Genomic DNA, 22875 nt, shown 5'->3' with positions numbered 1-22875 from the left:
TAACTTAGTTAAATTATTTTACCCATTAAATTCATACTAGTAATTCTTATTTTCTAAATATGTTTCATGTTTTATCCACCAGAAAAAATGTTTTCGCTACTGTCCAGATGAGCATTGTACCAATGACTTTGGCTGCATCCAAGTGCAGAGTCTAGAAGAGCACCATAAAAAGGACTATATCTTAAGGGAGCTGCATATAAGTCGCCTGGATAAGGTAAGGCCTGGTTGATTCTTACATGTGTGCTGTGAGATGAAAGTCATTGAGATGTCTACTGGATAGAGGATACGCATAATCTCAGTTTCTTTCATTAGGACCACTGCTGTTTATAACATTGTGAGATTGTTTGCTTGGATCTGGGGCTACCTTGCATCAGAGGTGCAGTTAGAGTTTGGTTTTTAGGGTAATAGCACACAGGGCCTTTTTGAACCTTTTAAGCAACCCTACATAGAGTTCAACATATTGGCAAGTTCTTATACCAGTAGTTGCCAGGCAAAGCTTACTGGATATTAAACCATTCTCATCAGGTGCTCCAAAAGGGACATAATGCCCACTCTAAAGATGCAGCCCAACTTGCACCCGATTAGCGACCCTCTCAGTGCCATTCGTTTTGACAACATGTAAAGTTTTTGATAGACGCAACTTTCTACATGGATGCAATTACACCGCAATTGCAAATGTATGTAAATGCCCCTTTAGAGGAATTCTAACAATTCTAAATCAGAGACTTCGAAACTGAAGGACAGTTATAGTAAAATCTGAGCCTATGTGCTCTACTAGAGACTCCAGAAACCCAGCATGGAGGTCACGTTGAGTGATAGTTGAGGTAGACACTGATTTGCTGTCAAATTGTTACAGAATGACAGAATAGGGGTTGTCTGGCCAAAAGTTAGGCCACCTCAACTAGGCCAAAAACCACGGTTCTAAAGGGTACACACACATGAATTTTTATCTTCAGGCTCTGTAGAAAATAATCTTGCACTACAAGAACATGTTCCCAGACAGGTCTTCATTACAAGTGATGCACCCAGAAGTGATGTGCTTGAAATGCTAATGACTGCTCTTCATACTGATGGTGACTGTGTGCTGAATATCCTGACAGTGACTAAACCTGACTTGCTTTAATACATATTAGATGTGACATAAACACAGAAATGGCACTGTGCTGAATTAGACCATAAATAAGTCACAGACACTCACAAAGAGAGTGACAGGCAGAATATGTAGGAAAGCAATGATGGCCTTTCTGCCATAGTAATTGTAGGATGATATTTATCTGTCAGAGGAACAGAAAACACTGGCAATAAAATGTGCATTTAATGGTACCAGATTTCATTATAGTGTTGTGACATTTTCTCCGACCTTGGGCACTTACTGTTTATCATATTTTAGGGAAATAATAGTACCACTGTCCCACAGCTCACCCGTATGTAATTGGGTAATAAACGGATCATTGACCATTCCTCATCTTTTTAGGGGCTGTCATGGAGATCAGAGTGCCAGAAATTGTCTCCTTAGTTTACATCCCGGAGGCTTTTCAGTAATTACCTCTAAAGCATAACAATATGCGGCAACTTGATGCACAGTGCCAAGAAGTATAAGTATCCTATGAGCACGTTACTAATATATGGCAGCATGAGAACACACAGTTTATTCCCTCGCTCTATATAAAATAATTTTCCTCTAATAATATGCATCCCTTGTCCTCTATCCTAATAATCCTAATATTTAACTTGACATGTTCAGATGGAGTCACCACGTCCTATTTGGCACTACCAGTACCTAAGCTGGCCAGACCATGGGGTACCGATTGAGCCTGGTGGAGTGCTCAGCTTTCTAGAGGAAATTAATGCAGCCCAGAAATATATTCCACATTCTGGGCCAATAGTGGTGCACTGCAGGTACAGTAATGCTCTGTTTTAATAAGTCTGTGATGGTTAAGTCCTTTTATATACACTTATGACTTTTTTCCACTTGCAGTGCAGGTATTGGGCGCACGGGAACAATAATAGTAATAGATATGCTGCTGGATATTATTAATACACAAGGTAAAATGCATACTCTGTTGTCTCCTTCTCTATTTCTGTCCTTCCTACTCCCAAGTCTATCAGGATATTTATCATCTCTGTACACTACTTTTCCTTCATTCTTTCTTTACTGCCTCCTGCAATTCCCCTCAATTTAACCTCTATACACATCTGCCTTGTTCCTCCATTCCACCTTTGCACACTCTGTACTATCTTTCCATTCCAGCTCTGTACACACCTGCAGTATCCCTCTATTCCATCTCTACTCACAACTGCACTGTCTTGCCATTCCATCCATACGCACTCCTGTACTATCCTTCCATCCATCCATACGCACTCCTGTACTATCCTTCCATCCCATCCATACACACTCCTGTACTATCCTTCCATCCCATCCATATGCACTCCTGTACTATCCTTCCATCCATCCATACGCACTCCTGTACTATCCTTCCATCCCATCCATACGCACTCCTGTACTATCCTTCCATCCATCCATATGCACTCCTGTACTATCCTTCCATCCATCCATACGCACTCCTGTACTATCCTTCCATCCCATCCATACGCACTCCTGTACTATCCTTCCATCCATCCATACGCACTCCTGTACTATCCTTCCAACCCATCCATACGCACTCCTGTACTATCCTTCCATCCCATCCATACACACTCCTGTACTATCCTTACATCCATCCATACGCACTCCTGTACTATCCTTCCATCCATCCATACGCACTCCTGTACTATCCTTCCAACCCATCCATACACACTCCTGTACTATCCTTCCATCCCATCCATACACACTCCTGTACTATCCTTCCATCCCATCCATATGCACTCCTGTACTATCCTTCCATCCATCCATACGCACTCCTGTACTATCCTTCCATCCCATCCATACGCACTCCTGTACTATCCTTCCATCCATCCATACGCACTCCTGTACTATCCTTCCAACCCATCCATACACACTCCTGTACTATCCTTCCATCCCATCCATACGCACTCCTGTACTATCCTTCCATCCATCCATACGCACTCCTGTACTATCCTTCCAACCCATCCATACACACTCCTGTACTATCCTTACATCCCATCTATACGCACTCCTGTACTATCCTTCCAACCCATCCATACGCACTCCTGTACTATCCTTCCATCCCATCCATATGCACTCCTGTACTATCCTTACATCCATCCATACGCACTCCTGTACTATCCTTCCATCCATCCATACGCACTCCTGTACTATCCTTCCAACCCATCCATACACACTCCTGTACTATCCTTCCATCCCATCCATACGCACTCCTGTACTATCCTTCCATCCATCCATACGCACTCCTGTACTATCCTTCCAACCCATCCATACACACTCCTGTACTATCCTTACATCCCATCCATACGCACTCCTGTACTATCCTTCCATCCCATCCATACGCACTCCTGTACTATCCTTCCATCCCATCCATACGCACTCCTGTACTATCCTTCCATTCCTTCCACACACTCTTCTGTACTATCGTTCAATTCCTTTCACACACTCTTCTGTACTATCCTTCAATCCCATCCATACACTCTCCTGTACTATCCTTCCATCCCATCCATACACTCTCCTGTACTATCCTTCCATCCCATCCATACACTCTCCTGTACTATCCTTCCATCCCATCCATACACTCTCCTGTACTATCCTTCCATCCCATCCATACACTCTCCTGTACTATCCTTCCATCCCATCCATACACTCTCCTGTATATAGAGTATCATAGAATATGAAGACATTTAGTACAAATTGATAATTCAAATCCCCCCCAAGACAAAACTGGGATTATTTGTCCATATATTACAGTTTTAAATCAGTCACCCTGACCTGGTCAGTACTACACTCACTGTCATCTACTGTCTTTAGAATGCCAGTATTTGAGAATTAATTTTGAATTGTGAATTTTTGTAGGGACTTTTTTCATGTAACCTTAAACCTTCCAGTTGAAAAAAACCTCTGACTACAATAACTAGCACAAATGCCTTTTGATCATTTTATAGATGGAGGCATGGGTTATTTTCAGGGCCAGATCTAGGGGTAGGCACAGTAGCGTACCTTGATCTTTCTAGGCCCCCCTCAAAAAAATCTTTGGACGGGACCTGGCATGCGCGCTCAAACCCAACCCCTCTCCCACTTTAGAACCGCCCACTATTCTACTCACAGGTCATCACAAGCCAGCAAATTTTAAATCTTCAGAAGTGGCTGGGTACAGCAAAGTACCATAAAGCAGACCCAGTGGTCTGGGCTCCCCCTATTGTAGGTTTTGCTGTATCGGTAGTTAAGTCACTGGGTAGGCACCTCTGTAGGGCAAAACCATTTTAGGAGGAGGCTGCAACAGCAGAAATGTTTATTGAAGTTTACTGCAGTTTTATCCAATTAGGTTTTATCAATAACATTATCAATATTGTATGTTTTTAGATCTATATTTTCTACCTACAGTTTACAAATTTGAAAGTGGTAGAAACAAGGTAGTATAGTAGGAGGAAATCAAGAAATATGTATAACATTATTACCCTAATGAAATGTTGACTTTATTATCCTAACTGGATTTCATATGTCATAGCAAATTGCTCATTTGCCGGTACAGATGATAGAACCAGGGGTAGACTTTGCCAGTGTTTGTCCCCTGGCATTACTTAGCATATACTGACATTTTTGTTTGCTGTGTCTCAACTAACTTGCACTTGCAGGACGTTAGGTTTGGTCTCCATTTTCTGGCCACAGCTGTTTGGAGTTGCCCCCCAGTTCTGCGGCTTAACCCTGCCCAGCCCCCTGTGCCGGATCCAGCAGAGGAGGCACAAGAACGTGAGGAGCGAATGTGCAAAGAGGGAGAGCACACCTACAGTAACTTATTATGGAAGAACAATCTTTTCTTTGTTGCCTCAGTGTTTTGGCAAAGTATTTATTTTAAGTGCCTCGGAGAGTCCACTGACTTTTCAGTCTTTTTATTTGTATTGTTTTACTCTTTGTTTTGTAGAAATGGATAATAAAAAACTTTGTCTGTACAACACAAAGCTTATTGTATGATCAGATGTTTTCTGTACATCTGCTAAACTGTTGCTATATTCTTAAGCAACATTTATATGTTATGTCATGTATTTATAAGTTAGGTATGTTATAAGTTATAAGTTAGGTATGTATGACTTGTGCATAGGTCAGTTATGAAATCTGGTTCTTGTGTCCAGCAACTGATGACGATCTGTATTGTGAGCAAGGTGCTCTGACTCTGTTAATCTGTGGGCTGAGCATCCACCTGGCGTGGCAGTAGCCTAACGGGACACAGACTGGAGTACTATTTCCCAGAGGCCATTTACCAATTTAACAGTGTATCACTAGGTTAAGAAAATGTGTGACTTCTGATAGCTAAGGGCAGTGATCCCCAACCAGTAGCTCTTGAGCAACATGTTGTTCTCCAACCCCTTGGATGTTGCTCCCAGTGGCCTCAAAGCAGGTGCTTAATTTTGAATTCCAGGCTTGGAGGCAAGTTTTAGTTGTATAAAAACCAAGTGTACTGCCAAACAGAGCCTATATGTAGGTTGACAATCCAAATGGGGCTACTAAATATCCAATCACAGCCCTTATTTGGCACCCCAAAAACATTTTTCATGCATGTGTTGCTCCCCAACTCCTTTTACTTCTGAATGTTGCTCATGGGTTTAAAAGGCTGGGGATCCCTGGCTAAGGGTGAAGACACACTGAGCTACTAGTAGCAGCTTCTTGTTGTGGCTACAAAATGCCAAAAAAATACCCTGCCATGAACTGAGAATCGGTTTTTTAGCCGTGGCAAGTAGCTGTTACTAGTAGCTCATTGTGTCTTCATCCTTAGGGTACACTGGCGGAACTACCTGGGGAGCAGGGGGTGCAATTGGGCCAGGGCCCGCACCCCCTCAGGGCCCCCCGGCAGCTTGCGCACTGGGGGGGAAAAAAATCTGGTTCGGAGGGGGGCGGGGGCCTGGCTGCATGTCCCGCACCAGGGCCCGCCCCCCTCCAGTTACGTTACTGTTAGGGTAAGAGCAGTGACACACTGGCAGATTCGGGGAGATTAGTTGCCTGGCGACTTACGAGGAAACTTCGGAAAATGAATTGCTCTGAGTGCCTTCCCACTGGCGATTTTCATACTAGCCGGCGGAAGGCAGTTTGGAGAGGAGATTTGTCACCATTCAACTAATCTCCCCAAATCTGCAAGTGTGAAAGGTGGAAGGTGAGTATAAGAACATTTTTTTTTTTATGTGTGTAGTTCGATTGCACAGTTCATGTTACACATGCCCTTAAAGGGATCCTGCTGCTAAATTGCTTAGCTCTTGTTTTCCTCTTCTACTTGGTAGTAAAGGGATCAAAAAGAATTGCTGCTTGGTTGCTATGGGAAACTGTTCTTGTTCAATTCAAGTTCTAACTTTGCAAAAGTTTGCTTCTATAGAGTAATATTGTGTAACGTCGTGTCTTGGATGGAAAACGTCTAAATTTACTGCTGGAAAAGTAATTGTCACATTTCGTGCTGCGTTGGGACACTGGTGGCCATGTGACTATTTTCTATTTTACCTCCTGACTAACCACAGAATCCCTATCTTGCTTTATGACAAGGATTCTAGACACACTCAGGACAAAATACCCTTTAGCTTAATGACTCATCAACATTTACGACACACTGCTTATAATAATAACTGTTGCTCTCAATTGTGAACAATAGAAATACATGAAACTGGAACTTCTTATCTTTGTGTAAACCTTTAAACTTCATTCTAATCAATTCTAATCAAAGGGTGTAATAATGTGCTGACCGTATCCATTTCCATATCCATTTTAAGTTCCCTTTTCTTGGGTAATACAAGTATGGGACATATTATCCAGAATGATCAGGTCCTGGGGTTTTCCGAAAAAGGGATATGTCTGTAATTTGTGATGTATTAAGTCTATTTAAAATTAGTTTAAAGGGCATGTAAAGGCAAAAAAATAAAATCCCATGTTTACTTTCTTTAATGAAAAAGAAACCTATCTCCAATATACATTAATTAAAAAATGTGTGCCGTTTTTATAAGAAACCTGACTGTATGCAGTGAAATTCTCCCTTCATTTACTGCTGTGGATAGTAATTGTGAGACGGTCCCTAACTGCTCTGCAGGGAAACAATCATACTTATAAACAGCAGGGGGAGCCCCCGCCTTACTTCCCAGCCATGCAGAACTCAAGCAGCTTTGTTTGTTTCCCTGTAGAGCAGTTGGCGACTGTGTAGAGATTAGTATTGGAATTAATTTTTGCCTTTACATCAACTTTACTGTTTCCAACTCCAGCTGCAGGGACAAAGATCATGGAGCCAGATTTAAACAGATAAACTGGAAATCTATTTGGAAGATTATTCAGTCTTGCTGTATCGGCTTCTGGCAGATATTATTTGACTTGTGCTGTTTTGATAATTTATGATGATCCCTAAGCAGCCCAGATCACAGCGAGCATGTGCACAGTCTTGGTCTTGCAAAGATGTTTAACAAAGTTACAAGATGGTGACCCCCTGTGACCAACTTTGAAAGCATAAATTATTTGTTTGATTAGGCTTGTGGTGCAGTAGGTTCATGTTTATGTTTAGTATACAAAATACAGCATTTCTAGCCTTATAGACTATGTTAGACTTTACTTGCCCTTTAAACATTAATAAGCCCAATAGTATTGTTTTGCCTCGATTAAGGGTGAATTATTTATCAGTTTGGACGGTGATTGGTCGGCTCTGGGAATCTATTTTCATACACTTTGGGTACCAGAATCGATGTTATCAGTGTAGGCAAATCTACTTGCAAATTCTCTAGGTTCATCCCAGTTGTGCCCCATCCTGTATTCTGAAAGGATACAGTCAATATGTTTTCTTATGGTAAGACTGAAATATTTTTTATTAAAATAACATTGTCCTTCAGTTGTATGTTTGCAACAGAGAACATAACAAAATGCTGCAATGCAGTGGGACTGGATTTTTCCTGTAATTATTGACTCACAATCCAGTCAACAGGTTTTGCTAGAATATTACATCAATTCAGCTGCTGATCTGCGCGATTTCTAGAAATTCCACATATCGATACAAATATGTGACCCTGAACTTCTTCAAGGTGCCTTGCTCTTTTAAAGGAGCATTCATGATCGTCTATTGACCGGAATAGTTAACCCAACTTTGGTATTCTTTCTATAAAATATCATGTACAGGTATGGGATCCATTATCCAGAATGCTCGGGGGTTTTCCGGATAACAGATCTTTCAGTAATTTGGATCTTCATACCTTACGTCTACTTGAAAATCATTTAAACATTAAGGGGGTTATTTATCAAAGTCCAAATTTATCTCAATATTTTCTGCTACAAACTCCAATCCGCTTGGGTTTTTTACGCTTATTTATTATTACATTTTCCCGAAAATTTGCTTTGCGGTAAAAAAAAAATCAGATTTTCACGAATTTGGCGATTTTTTTTTTTTTTTTTTTTCAGGAATTTTTACCCGAAAACTCTGAAAACTTTGGGGTATTGAACGAAACCCAGCAGATATCAAAAAATCATTGAGACTTCTCCCATTAACTTATATGCAACCTCGACAGGTCTGAGATGCCGGATTTTCAGACTTTTCTATCCTCCAAGTTTAATAAATTCAAAAAAATTCGTGATTTTTTTAAAAGTCTGATCTTTGCATTCAGAGTTTAGTAAATAACCCGCTAAATAAACCCAATAGGCTGGTGTTGCTTCCAATAAGGATTAATTATATCTTAGTTTTGATCATGTACAAGGTACTGTTTTATTATTACAAAGAAAAAGGAAATTCATTTTTAAAATTTTGATCATCTGGATAAAATGGAGTCTTTGGGAGATGGGCTTCCTGAAATTCTGAGCTTTCTGGATAACGGATCCTATACCTGTATATCCATGTACTCCATACATAGGTAGCAGATGGTACACTCAAACAGTAGGTTTCCAGAAAGCCTCTAACATTTTATTTGCAATATAAATTACATGTTTAGAATAATAGAACCTCCCCCCTATTCTTAATAGGAAATAAAAGGCTTAACAAGAGAATTTTTTTTTTACAGAGGAGCAGATACAGATTTTTTTAAACAGTTTCTTGATAACATATTCTTGTTTTATATGAAAAAAGTGAAAACAGTCTCTCCATTATCTGCTGTGTAAACGTGTGCCCTATAGCCCTGCTCATTTGGAATAGCTGCCCCCATGGCTACACTGCAGTATATTTATATAAACTATATTAGAGTTTCTCACAGTTTGTGCTAATGAAAGTAATACTATAGAAAACTTAAATGCACAGAAAAATCCTTCATTTTTTTGGTTAGTCCTTTAAATGCTGCATTGTAAATGAACAGTGTGGCTATGTGTCTGACTGGGCTTTTATCATATTTGTAATATGGTTTATATATATATATATATACACACACACACACACACACTATTGTTTAAGGCAGTGTCTGATTATTGGCAGTAGGATGTTCGTTAGCCACAATCAGCAGTGACAAACACTTCATCATTACCGAGGTGCATGACTTCGACTGAGTTTGCATTTCAAATATGTACAAATTCTCAATCATATTAAATAAATATATTTGCGCACTGGTTAACACCTTAGGTGCCGGGGGAGATTCTCTGGTTTTGGTGTACAGAAATGAAACGGAACTATTTTGCTTTCCTGCATCTTCTATTAACATTTGCCCTTACAGAATGAATACGCCGAATGCAGCATGCGGTTTTTTCCGGCAATGTGGAGAATGGTTGAAGCGGCAGCTCAGCAGTGGGGGACCTGTTGGTTAAGTGTTGCTCTTATACATTGAAAGCAATTTTTACAAGTAAAAGTTAAAAAGTAACATTAGAGAATGACAGTAGATAATAATAAATAGTTCAATATATAAAGAAATGTATTGTTCTGCCTCAAATAGCTGTCTGCTCATGCGTGACCATCTTTTCCTCCCATAAAATATAGAATGAATCCCTGCAATACCCCATATACAGTACAGCTCTTATATATAGAATAGCCCACCAATGTTCCCTCTAAGCTGTGCGCTCATGTGCGACAACACAAATTTTGAGAACAAAGCGCACAAATGGCGGTGCACACAATGAATTTTGTGTGAAAACACAACATTTTACATTTGTTTTAGGTACACATAGTCAAGAAAGAATTAGAGGGAAGATTGTGGTCCGCCATTGTTTTTAACTCGGACATCCCTGAAAAGTCTCACAGTTTGAGAGGTTCCGCAGGTAACACTGATGGTAATAGGGATTAACCCTTATGTGTTTATTAACGTAACAGTGATGCACAACGTTTCGGGGGCTGGCCCCTTCGTCAGACACCTGACGAAGGGGCCAGCCCCCGAAACGTTGTGCATCACTGTGACGTTAATAAACACGTAAGGGTTAATCCCTATTGCATCTGTTCCTGTGTGCCAGTTCCTCCTTTCTGATTCTCGAAAGTGAATTTGGGGGAGTGCCGTCTCCCTAGAGGACTGTGCACCAGGCTATTATTCATTGGAAGGCCAGCGAGTGCGCTCACACCGTTACTACAACACTGATGGTAAAACACTCCCTGTTCTGTGGAGCAGCGCACAAGATTCTATATTAAGTATTCTAGTTCATCTTGGAGCTGCTCTGATTGGACAAACCACTGTCCTGTTCTTATCTGTGCCTGCCCTCATTTGGGATAAGCTCAAGGATATTTTAGTTCCTTTGATCATCAATCATAGCAATAGGTCTAACTTCCCTCCCCCCCCCCTCAATACAGGTATTAAAGGAAATATAATGACCACAGATGCATTTTTTTAGTTGTTATGGTAGAACTAAAAAGTGCCATGTCAGTGTAGGCTCCACTGGTTTGTTTCTCATGTTTCATGCTCCACTGCATGAACCATTGGTCTCTTAGTAGGGGCAGGTTCTGATGTGCATCGTAGGCTCCCAGTCTTTAGCATACACTCAACTGGCCAAAGGAGAAGACAAATCAAAACCACTACAATTAACACTATGAGTAAAAGCCTCTTCCAACTGCTGCAGCCCCTAAAAAAGCCTCTGCGTTGCCTTGGTTCAGAGGGGTTGTCCTTTTTACTGAGTCCAATGTCCACACAAATGCACAAATCCTGCTGCTCTGGGTTTGTCTCAGGAGGTTGCTTATAACAGAGCTTGTTCCCTTCAATCCAGACTGCTTCTTCATGCTGAAGGTGAGCGGGTAAGTTGGACAACAGTTCTTGACTTGTTTGTAAGGCTGGTGCCCCCTCATCTGGGATGTGTGTGGGCTGTCGACAAAAGGGGCACAAGACATCCTCCGCTTGCTTTTCAGGTGGGAGGGCAGCTACCAGCCTTGCCACACACTCCAGGCACAAAGTATGTGAGCACTGTAGTAACTTGGGGGTTTTAAAGATGTTGTCATATTTGGTGAAGCAGATGGAGCACTCTAGACTGGAATCAGGATCTTCTGCTGTATCTCGCAGAGTGTGCCAGATTTCAGTGGCCGCCTCCATGATTGACCTGGAAAGGAAAAAACATTTTTTGTCATCCTAATTCAGGTATGGAATCCTTTTTAGGGGCAGATTTTATCCAGGGTCAAATTTCAAGTTCATGGGAGTTATTTTAAACTCCATTGAATTTGAAATACGACCAACTGCAATTTATTAAAAAAAAAATTTAAGTTTTTGTACTTGGGTGAATAGGATCGACCCACAAACTCGAGTCGAATTCGAAATCAAATTCGATCTGTTTTTTCTCCGAAAACAAATCGAATTTCAGGAAGGCTGCAAACAACTCCAAGGGGTATATTTATCAAAGAGTGAAGTTAATAGTGAAGTTCCGCCACTAGAGTGAAATTCCGCAGCTCTCCATTCATTTCTATGGGATTTTTATAGGCGTATTTATCAAGCGGTGAACTTTCACTTCACCCATTGATAAATACGCCTTTCAAAATCCCATAGAAATGAATTGAGAGCTGCGGAATTTCACTCTAGTGGCGGAACTTCACTCTTTGATAAATTTACCCCCAAATTGTTCCCAGGACGTCCCCCATAGGCTAAAACAGCAATTTGGCAGGTTTAAGGTGACAAATATTCGAGTTTTTAAATGGCGTATGATAAATTTCGAATATCGATTTTGAATTTTAAAAAAACCTCGAATCAAATTTTAACTTTTCCCTAGTTGTAGTAGTAGTAGTAGTTTTGGCCATAGAAAAAACCTCGAAAATTCAAATTTTCACTTCTACCCTTGATAAATCTGCCTCTTAGTCTCCCTTTATTTAATGTAGAAGAGGCTTAATGCCTGCCTACACGTTTTATCATAGTGGTGGGGGTTAAACAAAATCCACGTTTGTTAAAAGCAAAGAATCAAAGAAAAGCAACAACATCCTAAAATATCAGAAGTTTTTTAATTATAATAAAAGTATGAGCACAATACCCTAAATCAAAATCCTTTAATGTCCCCATCTACTCTCTAATGTACTGCAGTTACCTACCTACTGGGATGGCAGTTGTCTGACAATAGGCTGGATATATAGAGTACACTCTCTCCGCACTGCTGGCTAGGGGCAATCTAAGTGCAGAACAGTTTCATTTCTCGCTTAAATAACCACAAGTGAATAGATTATTTCTACTGATAATAAGTGAGATAATATTTAGCCACAGTTTTCTGGAAAGTTTGTGGGATGATCTAGTAATAGCCGCTCTGTTCCTGCATCTCACACACACACCCAACTGGTACAGAAATAGCCAATGATCTGCCTTGTCACGCTTACACGGACTCTAAAAGGTATTTTCCCTGCAGGCTTTTTCCGGGTTAGACCTTGGAGTTGTAACAGCCCCACTCACTCGTCTCTGTGTATGGAGAAACATCTGACATCATACAGGGAAATAATTAGTATTTTTAATTCCTTCTAAAGGCTCGTCATTAACTGTAACCTGAAATAGCACTGTATAAAGTTATTGCCACATTTCCTGTTTTGCTTGTTATTACCGGATCACTGCTGAATATGTGGATCTGACTGGTGAACTGTTGCACCTTTGCAGTATTGTGGCCGGGTGCAAACAAATATCATTCCCCTGTATCTGATGCAGGCATGATTAGTGATGGGCGAATAAATTCGCCAGGCGTGAATTTGCAGCGAATTTCCGTATTTAGCCGCCGGCGAATACATTTGCTAAACTCCTGTTAACATTTGCCGGACTCAAAATAAATTTGGACGCACATCAGAAAATTCACTTGCTCAAAACCGTCACGCGTCAACACTATTCGGACGCCCATTAACATTTATGACGACGTCAAAATTTACGCAAATTGTCGCAGGCGTCAAAATTCGAGTTTCGCACATTTTTCGCAGTTTCGGGAGAAATTCGCCCATCATGCCTAGGCATGATGTCTTCCATTGCAACAGCACCCTTATAAAAATATGATGGTCCACCAGAGCTCCTGGAGATGTAACCTAAGCAATTCAGTAACTGTTATTAGGAGGAAGGGATATAAAAACAAGGTTATGACACAATGTCGGACTGGGCCGGCGGGACGACGGGAAAAAACCCCAGTGGGCCCCGGCTCTTTTGGGCCCGACCCAGACCCGCTCCCTGCAATTCCCTCTCCTTACCTCCCTGACGCAGTGATGATCGATTGAAAGATGTGTGCATGCATGCGCCAGAGTTAGAGGTGCGCGCGCGCTAGAGAGAGAACTGCGTGCGTGAGAAAATGAGTACAGAGACTGAGGACTTCGCGACCTGGGGGCCCGGGAATAGTGTGGGGGCCCCTGAGGCTTCAGGCCCAGTTCCGACACTGTTATGACATCCTCTTCATAGTCCAGTCTCTTATTCAAATCAATGTATGGTTGCTAGGGGAATTTGGACCAAACGGATGAAATTGCAAACTACAGAGCTGCTTAATAAAATAAGTCAAAAACCACAAATAATACAAAATGAAAACCAATTGCAAATTGTCTCAGAATATCCCTCTGTACATCATACTAAAAGTTAACTTAAAGGTGAACAACCCCTTCAATGCAAAACACTGAAACCAATGGCCCCCATGTAGTGAATCTATAGATAGACAATGCTAGGAATGAGTTACAAAATGTAACCACAAATACACCACAAACAAAACAACAACAAATTACAAAACTGCTCTAGGATTGTCGTCTGACTGGTTTTGAAAAAAAAACTGAAAAAATACCAGTTTTACCGAGCGCAGTCCAGTCTGGTACCGTTTAAAACGTGAAATATGGAAAATGTGTCTATTCAGTGATGAAGCGATGTGTTTACACTGAGGGTTCTGTGATGCACTTTTTGGTGTAAAAGGTCACTGCGAGATTGGAGGGCATCACTTTGGGGTGTATGGAGGATCTATTGTAGATCATTAGAGGCACCAAGAGGATCTTGTATAGAAATTTTTTCATTATTTTTAGTGGGTATTCCAAAGCATAAAAGATTTAAATGAATATGTAAATCGCGATACCAATACAGAAATGCATAAGTCATACAGCTAACATCACAAGAATATATAATAATTATATAGATATAAACCAAAATAAAACCAGATCTCGCATGGTGGAATTACCCAAACAAAATAGATTGTGATGATACAGAGTCACTAAGCTGCCCTATAAATAAGAGTTAGACCTGTAACAACTCTAAAATCTTAGATTTATGCCTAGGGTCTACTTGATCAAAGTAAAGAGGTTTTTTTTCTTCTTCTTTTTATGACTTTTTTATTTCAAGTGAAGGTCATTGCGGTTTTAAAATAATCTTCCATTGTTATATTGTTTGTATTAGGAAATATGCTTTATAATACATAACTGAAGGTTTCTGTATAAGCCTGAAGTGACTGGGACACATAGATATTTGTGCCCTTGTGTTTTTTTAAGTCTAATCATCTTTCAACACAACCTCATCATAAGCAGCTCAGGACAGAACTTCTTTATGGCCCCAGACACTGACCTCATCCTTCTACTTCTACTGGATCTGATCTCCTGTCAGCAGAGGAGTCTGTTCATGTTGCTACGGCCGACATATAGGTTACGTGAAGTTGCACATTAACAACTGGCTAATTATGGAAATATCAAAGGGTCATTAGTATCAAGCCACAGTAAACTTGACAACAATAAACCCACCTGCATATCAATGCTGTTGGGTAAAATTTGGGGTAAAAAAAAGTTTAAAAGAAAAAAAGAAAATGCAAGTGATGGATATGCAAGGGTTCAAACCACCAAACCATTCCTTTATTTGAATTTACTAAGATTATCTTCATGTGGTATTTATATATTGCGCCAGACAGGTGGAGTGCACAATATTATCACAAGAATTCTGTATCTATATATGCAATATATCAATTCTGCAAGTTCACTATGTGTGCAGGTGACTGTGCATTTAGCAACCAAGCCCCATCCACAAATAAAGCTGCCTTATATGGAGTCCTACAATGTCATTACCCCAACATAGGCAAAACATTGCAATATGATTGGAGGAAAAGGATACAGATATTCACCTGAGTAGGGACGGGAGAGACCATACTTTCTTTACCTAAAGCCAAAAAAGCTGTTCTTCACAGAGCCATGTACCTTATCTTACAGTTTACAGCTGCCATGGGACCAATAATCTATACTAAACTGTTGAGATTACACTAGAAGTGGAACACTTTTCATTTTGCTACTTATTATGTTGCATTTGCCATTGTCCAATTGGACCCTGCCCAACATTCATCGCCATGCTCACACTCATGCAGCTCAAAATACCATCTGCAAAGATGTCCAGATATTTTCTGACCATAAAATAACTTTGAAAGAGATTCAGTAACCGATGGTTTCCTCTGTAAGTCTTCGTCATATAAATGGGAGCCCTGGGTTGGACTTCCATCTATAAAAATCCTGAATAAAGATGAAGCCCAGGTTCTCTGTAGGCCCATTAATAAAATTCCGAATTGATCTCAATATTTTCTGAAACTCCAACCATTTTTTCACCTTATTTATTAATACACTTTTCCGAAAATTGTGTTTGCGGGAAAAAAAACCCAAAAAATTAATCATACAAATTTTTCGGATTTTCCACTGAAAAAGATTTTTTTCCCCAAAAACCACAAAATCACAAAAATACCAGCGCTGATCAAAAAAACTTTGGGACTTCTCCCATTGACTTATATGCAACATCGGCAGGTCTGAGATGCGGGATTTTCGTATTCAGACTTTTTCCATCCTCAGGTATAATAAATCTTGAAAAACTTGTGGGTTTTTTTTCCACTATAAATTCAGATTTTATAGCGAAGTTCGCATTCGAAGTTTATTAAATAACCCCTTTAGTGTCCCTTATGGGGCATGTCCATTGATCACTATCGTTTCTCCTATTACTCACACTGTCTAAAACATTTGGGCTGTCACTAATCCATTAAAGCCCCACCACACTAACACACACTTTATTTCTCTAATTACCCAGTCTCTGTCTTCTTATAGACCACTGGATCATGCCAGTCATTGAGAGAAATATTTGTGTTGTACGTGATTACACTTAGAAAACATTATATAAAACATTTCACATATAAATACAAGTTTTGCTGTAACACTGATCTAATCTATTTTCCCGCTACTCTTTATCTTCTGATTATCATCTTCGGAGCACTTGTCATGAGATGGTTATCAGATGATGTACAAACTATTTTTCATATGACAAGAATAGTCAATAGTTGTGTCACATTTACATCCTGCTTCTCCTGCTGCATCAGTGATGAATATCCTTGTAAGGACTGAATGACTGCAGGCTATGTAGGTCACAGTATGAATAAAAAGCCTGGCTAGTCATGCCCACATTTGGCAGTTTGGTGATTATGACCATAAAGTGCCATATAAAATAGTATGGTTGAGAATGCAAAGTTGGGTTTGAGTAATGACTGTCCTGCAGCCTTAGCAGGTCACACCAGGTCCCAGATGACCAAATCTGCTTCATGTGCCATGTCTTCACTTCCTATAGAACAATAGAAGTTTACTATACACATGTATGTCCCCTTGTATGGTATAGTCCATTCAGTCTACATAATATGAAGGATCAGTCAGTGAATGGCTGCCTTTGGTTCAGAAAAATGTGTATTAATCAAATAGTAAAAACTTTGACCCACTGATAAATACACTTCTAAAAATCCAACAAGAACGAATGGAAAGTGGGTGAATTTTTCTGTGGTGAGCTCCAGGGCCGGAACTAGGGGTAGGCAGAAGAGGCACGTGCCTAGGGCGCAAAGTCGGGGGGCGCCAGGCACAGAACCTCTTCTGCCGGATTCCCCCTAGTTCGTACCCTTGTGCCCCCACCTGTGGCAGTAATTCCAGCTGCTAGCGCTCCTCCATGCGTGTGCACTCACTCACGTGCGCATCTCCGGTGCCCATGCTGGTCCGCGCATGCACACTCGCTCGTTCATACGCACTAATGTGGAGGGGGGCAACATAGTCGTCAGCACTTCTTAGAAGTGGGCAATGCGCAATGAAAATTCGCAATGTAATAACAGTTTAAAGAAGAGTATTACAGTATTAATTTTAATTCTTTTTTGTGCAAATTGTTTTGCTCTTTGCGACTTTTATTACATTCCCCCCCAGGAGTTTGGACGTGGTTCTGCTGAATCAATATCTTGCAATAATCGCTGAATCCTGAATTTGGAGTATGCTTACTGTACATACCAGGCATTTTGGTGCAGTATATTCCTAGAGCTGAATCACTGGTAGCTTTAATCATAGGGTTGTAGGAAAAGAAGTGAGCATGCTGAGTTTCCCCAGCAGGGATTTGCAGGCAAGCAGACCAACCAGTGTTTAAATCAAAAGAATGTTTCTTATTTAATCCACAATAAACCAGATGAATAAAAGGCTTGGCAGCATTCCATGCGGTGATTAAACAATGATTTAATGTTGCCTTTAAAATCAAGAAACTATTTTGGTAATTACAGGCTTCAGCACATCATTTCCTTGTTGTAGTTTTGTCCCACAAAGCCTGCCCAAAAACAGCGGTAATAAATAGGCACAAACTTGGAGCAAAGGGAGCAGCAAATAGGAAGGATTCCGGCACATTCACCCCCCCCCCTTTATATGAGACCTCTCAATAAACAAACGAGCTTAAAGTGATACTGATATATTCCTAGGTTTTTACAGAAATTGGTGTCATTTTAAAAGCTTCCCAGGACTATTTTAATGTGGCAAAATGAAGATTTTTCCATTCATAGAAGATGTCAGTGCCACACGCACACATATAATACAACTAGGGTTGCCACATGGCCGGTATTTTACTGACCTGGCCAGTAAAAATGTTGCTTGATGCTAACGTTATTTATAGGGAAAAACCATAAAAATATAGGAAGGCCGGTATTTTTTTCCAGAAAAGGTGGCAACCCTAAATCCAGCCCATTCCCTAGCATATACAGTATTGTCTAATTATTAGATTTATTATAAAGCCCCAGCTAAACTGAAACACGGACAAACCACACAATATATAAAGGGCCCTGCTTGCAAGGTTCACTACATTACCTGTTGTCTAGTTTGCACAATTCCTACATTTATTATGTCTCTGATTCAGTCCTGTCTCATTCCTTTGGTTATTTAGTTGATGATAGATGCTAAAATGACATTAGAACCCTTCACACGGTGAGGAAACAACACTCTACAGTCCTGCCTGGCAGCAGTTTCTAATCATCTTTAAGCATTTTAATAAAGTAAACCTAATAATAAAAACAAAATGCTGGAAATAGGGGTAACTGTCATATTGAAACGGTTTGCTATGAGAACATTCAATAATGTTGTGCGTTCTGTAGCATTTATACATATTAAAATGAGCTGCCATACAGTTTGCCTTAGCCCATTGATTCTCCATATTGTTGCCAAAACATAGCATCTTGTATTTCCTGAATGCAGTAAAAAAACAGCAACGATGATGAAGGTTCATAAAGGTTAAAAAAATAACTGACCAATAGGAAAATTACACTGCTAAACCCTGCCAATCAAATAAATGTATTTTCATGTCCGCCTGGAATTCTCAGCAAGGACATCTGTGTGGCATGAACTTTGCTCAGTCCATAAAAGACAATCTTTATTTTCTCCTAGGCTCCAGTGCCAATAGTTTATATCTGATTCCTGTTTGGCAATATAAATGACTAAGGAACCTGGATGCTTGGGAAATGGCAATGCTATCTCATGCATAAACATGCAAATTGTAAGCACTTTTTTTCCCTCTTGCCACACCTTTCATCCTTTACTAAACAGAAATAGAGAGAAAAACAAGTTATAGTGTATATTAAGAAGGTAGAAGAATCATTTGTGCTGTTACTTACTTGACTGACCATCACAATGACTCAGTCTATAAATGACATTGATCTGTTCTAAGGCTGCTTTGTAAAGAATGAGTTATCACAGAGATACACAAGGGCCTGTAGATGTAATTTAACTTTTGTAAACCTTAAACAACTGCTTCCTGGCATAAGCACTCTGAAATAGGATCACACTGGTGACAACTTGTACTGGAGAACTCCACCAGAAAAGAACAAAGCAGTCCTGTGCATCTAACAATTCTAGCCCTTTTCCAATGGTTTAGTATACAATAAGGAAAGAGGTCCTATAGGTCCTGGGGGTTAATAATAGGGATATAGAGCCTGAGGCTGCAAAGGAGGTGCCACTGGGTCTGTAAATGATGAGAAATATAGGTTTTAAGGATTTAAAATAATGTTGCTATTGTACCCAGAAACTATTGGTCATGCCATTGAAGATCTATTGGATTGTTTTTTATTTTTTTGGGGTGGGGTTGGCTTTGATTTTAAAGGGAACAAAGGGCACAAAGGACTTCCAATTAACTGCATCCATCCTATTCCTGCAAGTCTAATGGTGGCCCACACGGGTCAAACTTCCTGTTATTTCAGCTGTAAAATAGCCCAGTTGTGCCACTAACATGGATGACTATGTTGGGATTATTAATAAGACCACTTTATCACACCAGCTATCTTCAATCATCAGTTGGATCAGTTTTTCATTTGGTTAGTCAACATTTTTGCAATTTTAAAAGTCAGCGGGTCAGATAGATCATTTTGGGGAGTAACAGTTTGGCCAGAAATGAATTAATACGAGAGTGTGTGCGTGTTTAATTAATCAATCATTGCTGTATCATAAATTACAAATTGTTTCTAAAATCCTAATGTCTCAATTGTACCCTAACCTTTAGTTTGTAAACTCTTGCATGTAGGGTCCTCTACTCCTATTGTACTCTTTAAACCCTTCTTTATTATTACCATTTATTCCGTTTATTTTTACTAAGGTAAAGCACTGCGTTACTTGAAGGCGCTATATAGATAAATGATGATCATAATGTTGCACACGGTGCTGTGGTATCTGTGGCTTTTCCCAGTAAAATTTAGGACAGAGACAACTGTAAGATTCGGGGAGATTAGTCGCCCGGCGACAAATCTCCTCTTCTTTGGGGCGACTAATCTCCCCAAACTGCCTTCTTGACGGGCGGGATGTCCCTTGGAGCACTTCGTTTTCCGAAGTCGCCCGAAGTTGCCCCACGAGGAAACTTTGGAAAACGAAGTGCTCTGGGTGCCTTTTCTACTAACATTCCATTGTTTAAAGGTTGGTGTCTAACCATAAGCACTTTTGAAGGAGTATGAAACTCCTTGTACCTCAAGCTACCCAGCCTCCTGGTTTCTGATATAGAGATATAAAATAAAGATGTTCATTGTAGGAATTACAGGACAAGACTGGCTAAGCAAAGTGCTAATAAAGTGCACTCCCTCAACAACTCCAGGTTACCCTCACTAAATGAACAGACACACAGATCTCAAGATAAAGTATTTAGCACATTTCAGTTATATACACGTAACGACACTATTTAAGGTTAAGTCCACACTGGGCGTTTTGGGGAGATTTGGTCGCCTGGCGACTAACCACCTCGTCTTTGTGGCGACCAATCTCCCCAAACGCCTTTCCTCACTCTGTGCCGGCTAAAATGAAAAAACGCCGGCGCTAATAACACACGGCGATTCATTTTTCGAAGTCGCCCGAAGTTTCCTCGTGAGGAATCTCCCCAAAACGCCCAGTGTGGCCTGACCCTAAAAAGTCCACAAATCACCTCTTTACTGATTGAATGCACACACGCAATCTCACATGCATCTTCCAGGGCTGAAAACGTAACTCCAAAGCTTCCCATGAAATCAAATGAAAGTGTTGAGTCCATGTTAGTATCTGCTATTATTGAACTAGAGTAAATCTCGCTACAGGTGAGAGCTGAGAACTTTTCTCTGATTGTCCATTAAAAAGTTTGACTAAAATCAGATTAAATTAAAATAGGCCAGCATCACACCATGTGCCCCCATTACATGGAGAATGTGGGATAAGCAGCTACTGGCACACTATATTAACTGAATAAAGGAAATATGTTGGGAACTGTGTTATCTTTCAGTGCTCGAGACCTGGGGATTTCCGGATAGGGGATCTTTCTGTAATTTGAATCTCCATACCTTAAGTTTGCTTAAAAAAAAAAAACCACAAATTAAATCCGATAGGATTGTTTTGCCAACAATACGGATTAATTATATCTAAAAGTGGCCAGAGACGCAAAGATAATATGGTACGAAACAAATTTCGGTACGATATTCGGTGCGTGTATGGTGGGAAAAGAGCCAACCGATATCGTCGTTGTCGATCGGGCTGGACGGAACATTTTGATTGGGTGCCTTTGAAGGCACCCAAACATCGGCCATTGTTAGTGCTAAATCGTCAAATACAGGTAGAATTCTATTGTTTCTACCAGTATATCGGATGATTCAGCTCTACACGTGTGTATTGAAACAAACACTCTTTCTTGGAAAGATCTTTCACAAGAAAGATTGTAATTGTTACGTCTATGACCAACTTTAGCTATGATTAAACACAAGGTACTGTTTTATTATTACAGAGAAAAGTCAGAGAGTGCCAACCAATATATGATTAAAAATAAGAAATTGGAACCATATGAACCCCATAGTAAACCCCATCCTACACCACAGTGGATGGAACACAAAAACAGGACTAAAAAAAAAAATACTTTTACAAGATATTTTTTATGTTGCTGAAACAAAACCAAATAATAATAATTATTATAAAATAATAATGTGTGTTGTTGTCACACTTACCAGCACTAAAGTATTACTCCCTTGGTTCCTTATAGTAAGATGTCTCAGTTCAATACCAACGTGATTAAAAGCTGGTACCAGTAATGTGCTGCTTCACTGCTGTACTTCCCCTTTACAGACTTGCTGTGCACCTGGCTGGTCGGACTGTAGTAAAGCTTTGCCTTTTCCACTTGCTACTGATTATATAGCTTCATTGTTATTTACAGGTGAGTCAGAGAGGGTGTTCCTTTCCTACCTGTCAGAGGGATGGCTTGTAAGGTACTTGCTTGTTTTTAGGAAGTGGATCTCAGGCAAGAATGCATAGAGAGCACATGCAAAGAGTAAATAAATATTAGTGTATGTTAAATATAATCAATTTATAGTCAACATTAGATAATAAGCACTAAAGAGATCTCCAGGGATGCCTTCACCTAAGGCATATACTATTTTGTATACTATGCTAAGCAGTAAATTCTCATGCTTGATGCTATGCACGTCATTTGGGACGATGGGGCTTATTTTCGAATGCTGGATAAAATTGCAGTTATCATTCAACCAAATGCCATTACATGGCAGCTCAGTAAAGTGCAATTTGCATTAGAAATGTATCGTTTTAACATGTATGAACATGTATGATATGAACTTTATTTTATGCTTGATCACTCACTCAGCTTCTCAGTAGCTGTCCAGACCACAACTGAGCATGTGCAGTGTCA

General features: G+C 40.1%; 2 protein-coding genes across 3 annotated transcripts in view; one reads left to right on the top strand and one right to left on the bottom strand.

Moving 5' to 3' along the window:
* Window positions 1–5077, top strand: part of ptpn11b.S (protein tyrosine phosphatase, non-receptor type 11, b S homeolog) — a gene marked incomplete at its 5' end in the record, with an annotated part of 42455 nt that extends 37378 nt beyond the window's left edge. Inside the window, 4 exons of the mRNA XM_018227153.2 lie at window positions 83–214; window positions 1745–1899; window positions 1979–2046; window positions 4765–5077. Coding sequence (XP_018082642.2) covers window positions 83–214; window positions 1745–1899; window positions 1979–2046; window positions 4765–4772 — 363 coding nt within the window. The remainder of the gene's footprint in view (window positions 1–82; window positions 215–1744; window positions 1900–1978; window positions 2047–4764) is intronic.
* Window positions 5078–10424: 5347 nt separating this feature from the next.
* rnf223.S (ring finger protein 223 S homeolog) lies at window positions 10425–22354 on the bottom strand. 2 transcript variants are annotated; one of them, XM_041571405.1, is made up of 2 exons: window positions 22181–22354; window positions 10425–11566 (listed from the first exon to the last, which is right to left on the bottom strand). In XM_041571405.1, the coding sequence occupies exon 2, from the start codon at window positions 11557–11559 to the stop codon at window positions 10927–10929; it is 633 nt and encodes a 210-aa protein (XP_041427339.1). In that variant the 5' UTR covers window positions 11560–11566; window positions 22181–22354; the 3' UTR covers window positions 10425–10926. The 2 variants fall into 2 exon arrangements, with proteins under 2 accessions (XP_041427339.1, XP_018083310.1); XM_018227821.2 differs by lacking the exon at window positions 22181–22354 and adding an exon at window positions 12540–13443.
* Between the last annotated feature and the right edge of the window lie 521 nt (window positions 22355–22875).

The sequence above is a fragment of the Xenopus laevis genome, chromosome 7S, assembly GCF_017654675.1.
Source record: "Xenopus laevis strain J_2021 chromosome 7S, Xenopus_laevis_v10.1, whole genome shotgun sequence".
NCBI classification, from domain to species: domain Eukaryota; kingdom Metazoa; phylum Chordata; class Amphibia; order Anura; family Pipidae; genus Xenopus; species Xenopus laevis.
This window is presented reverse-complemented; position numbering and strand designations above follow the sequence as displayed.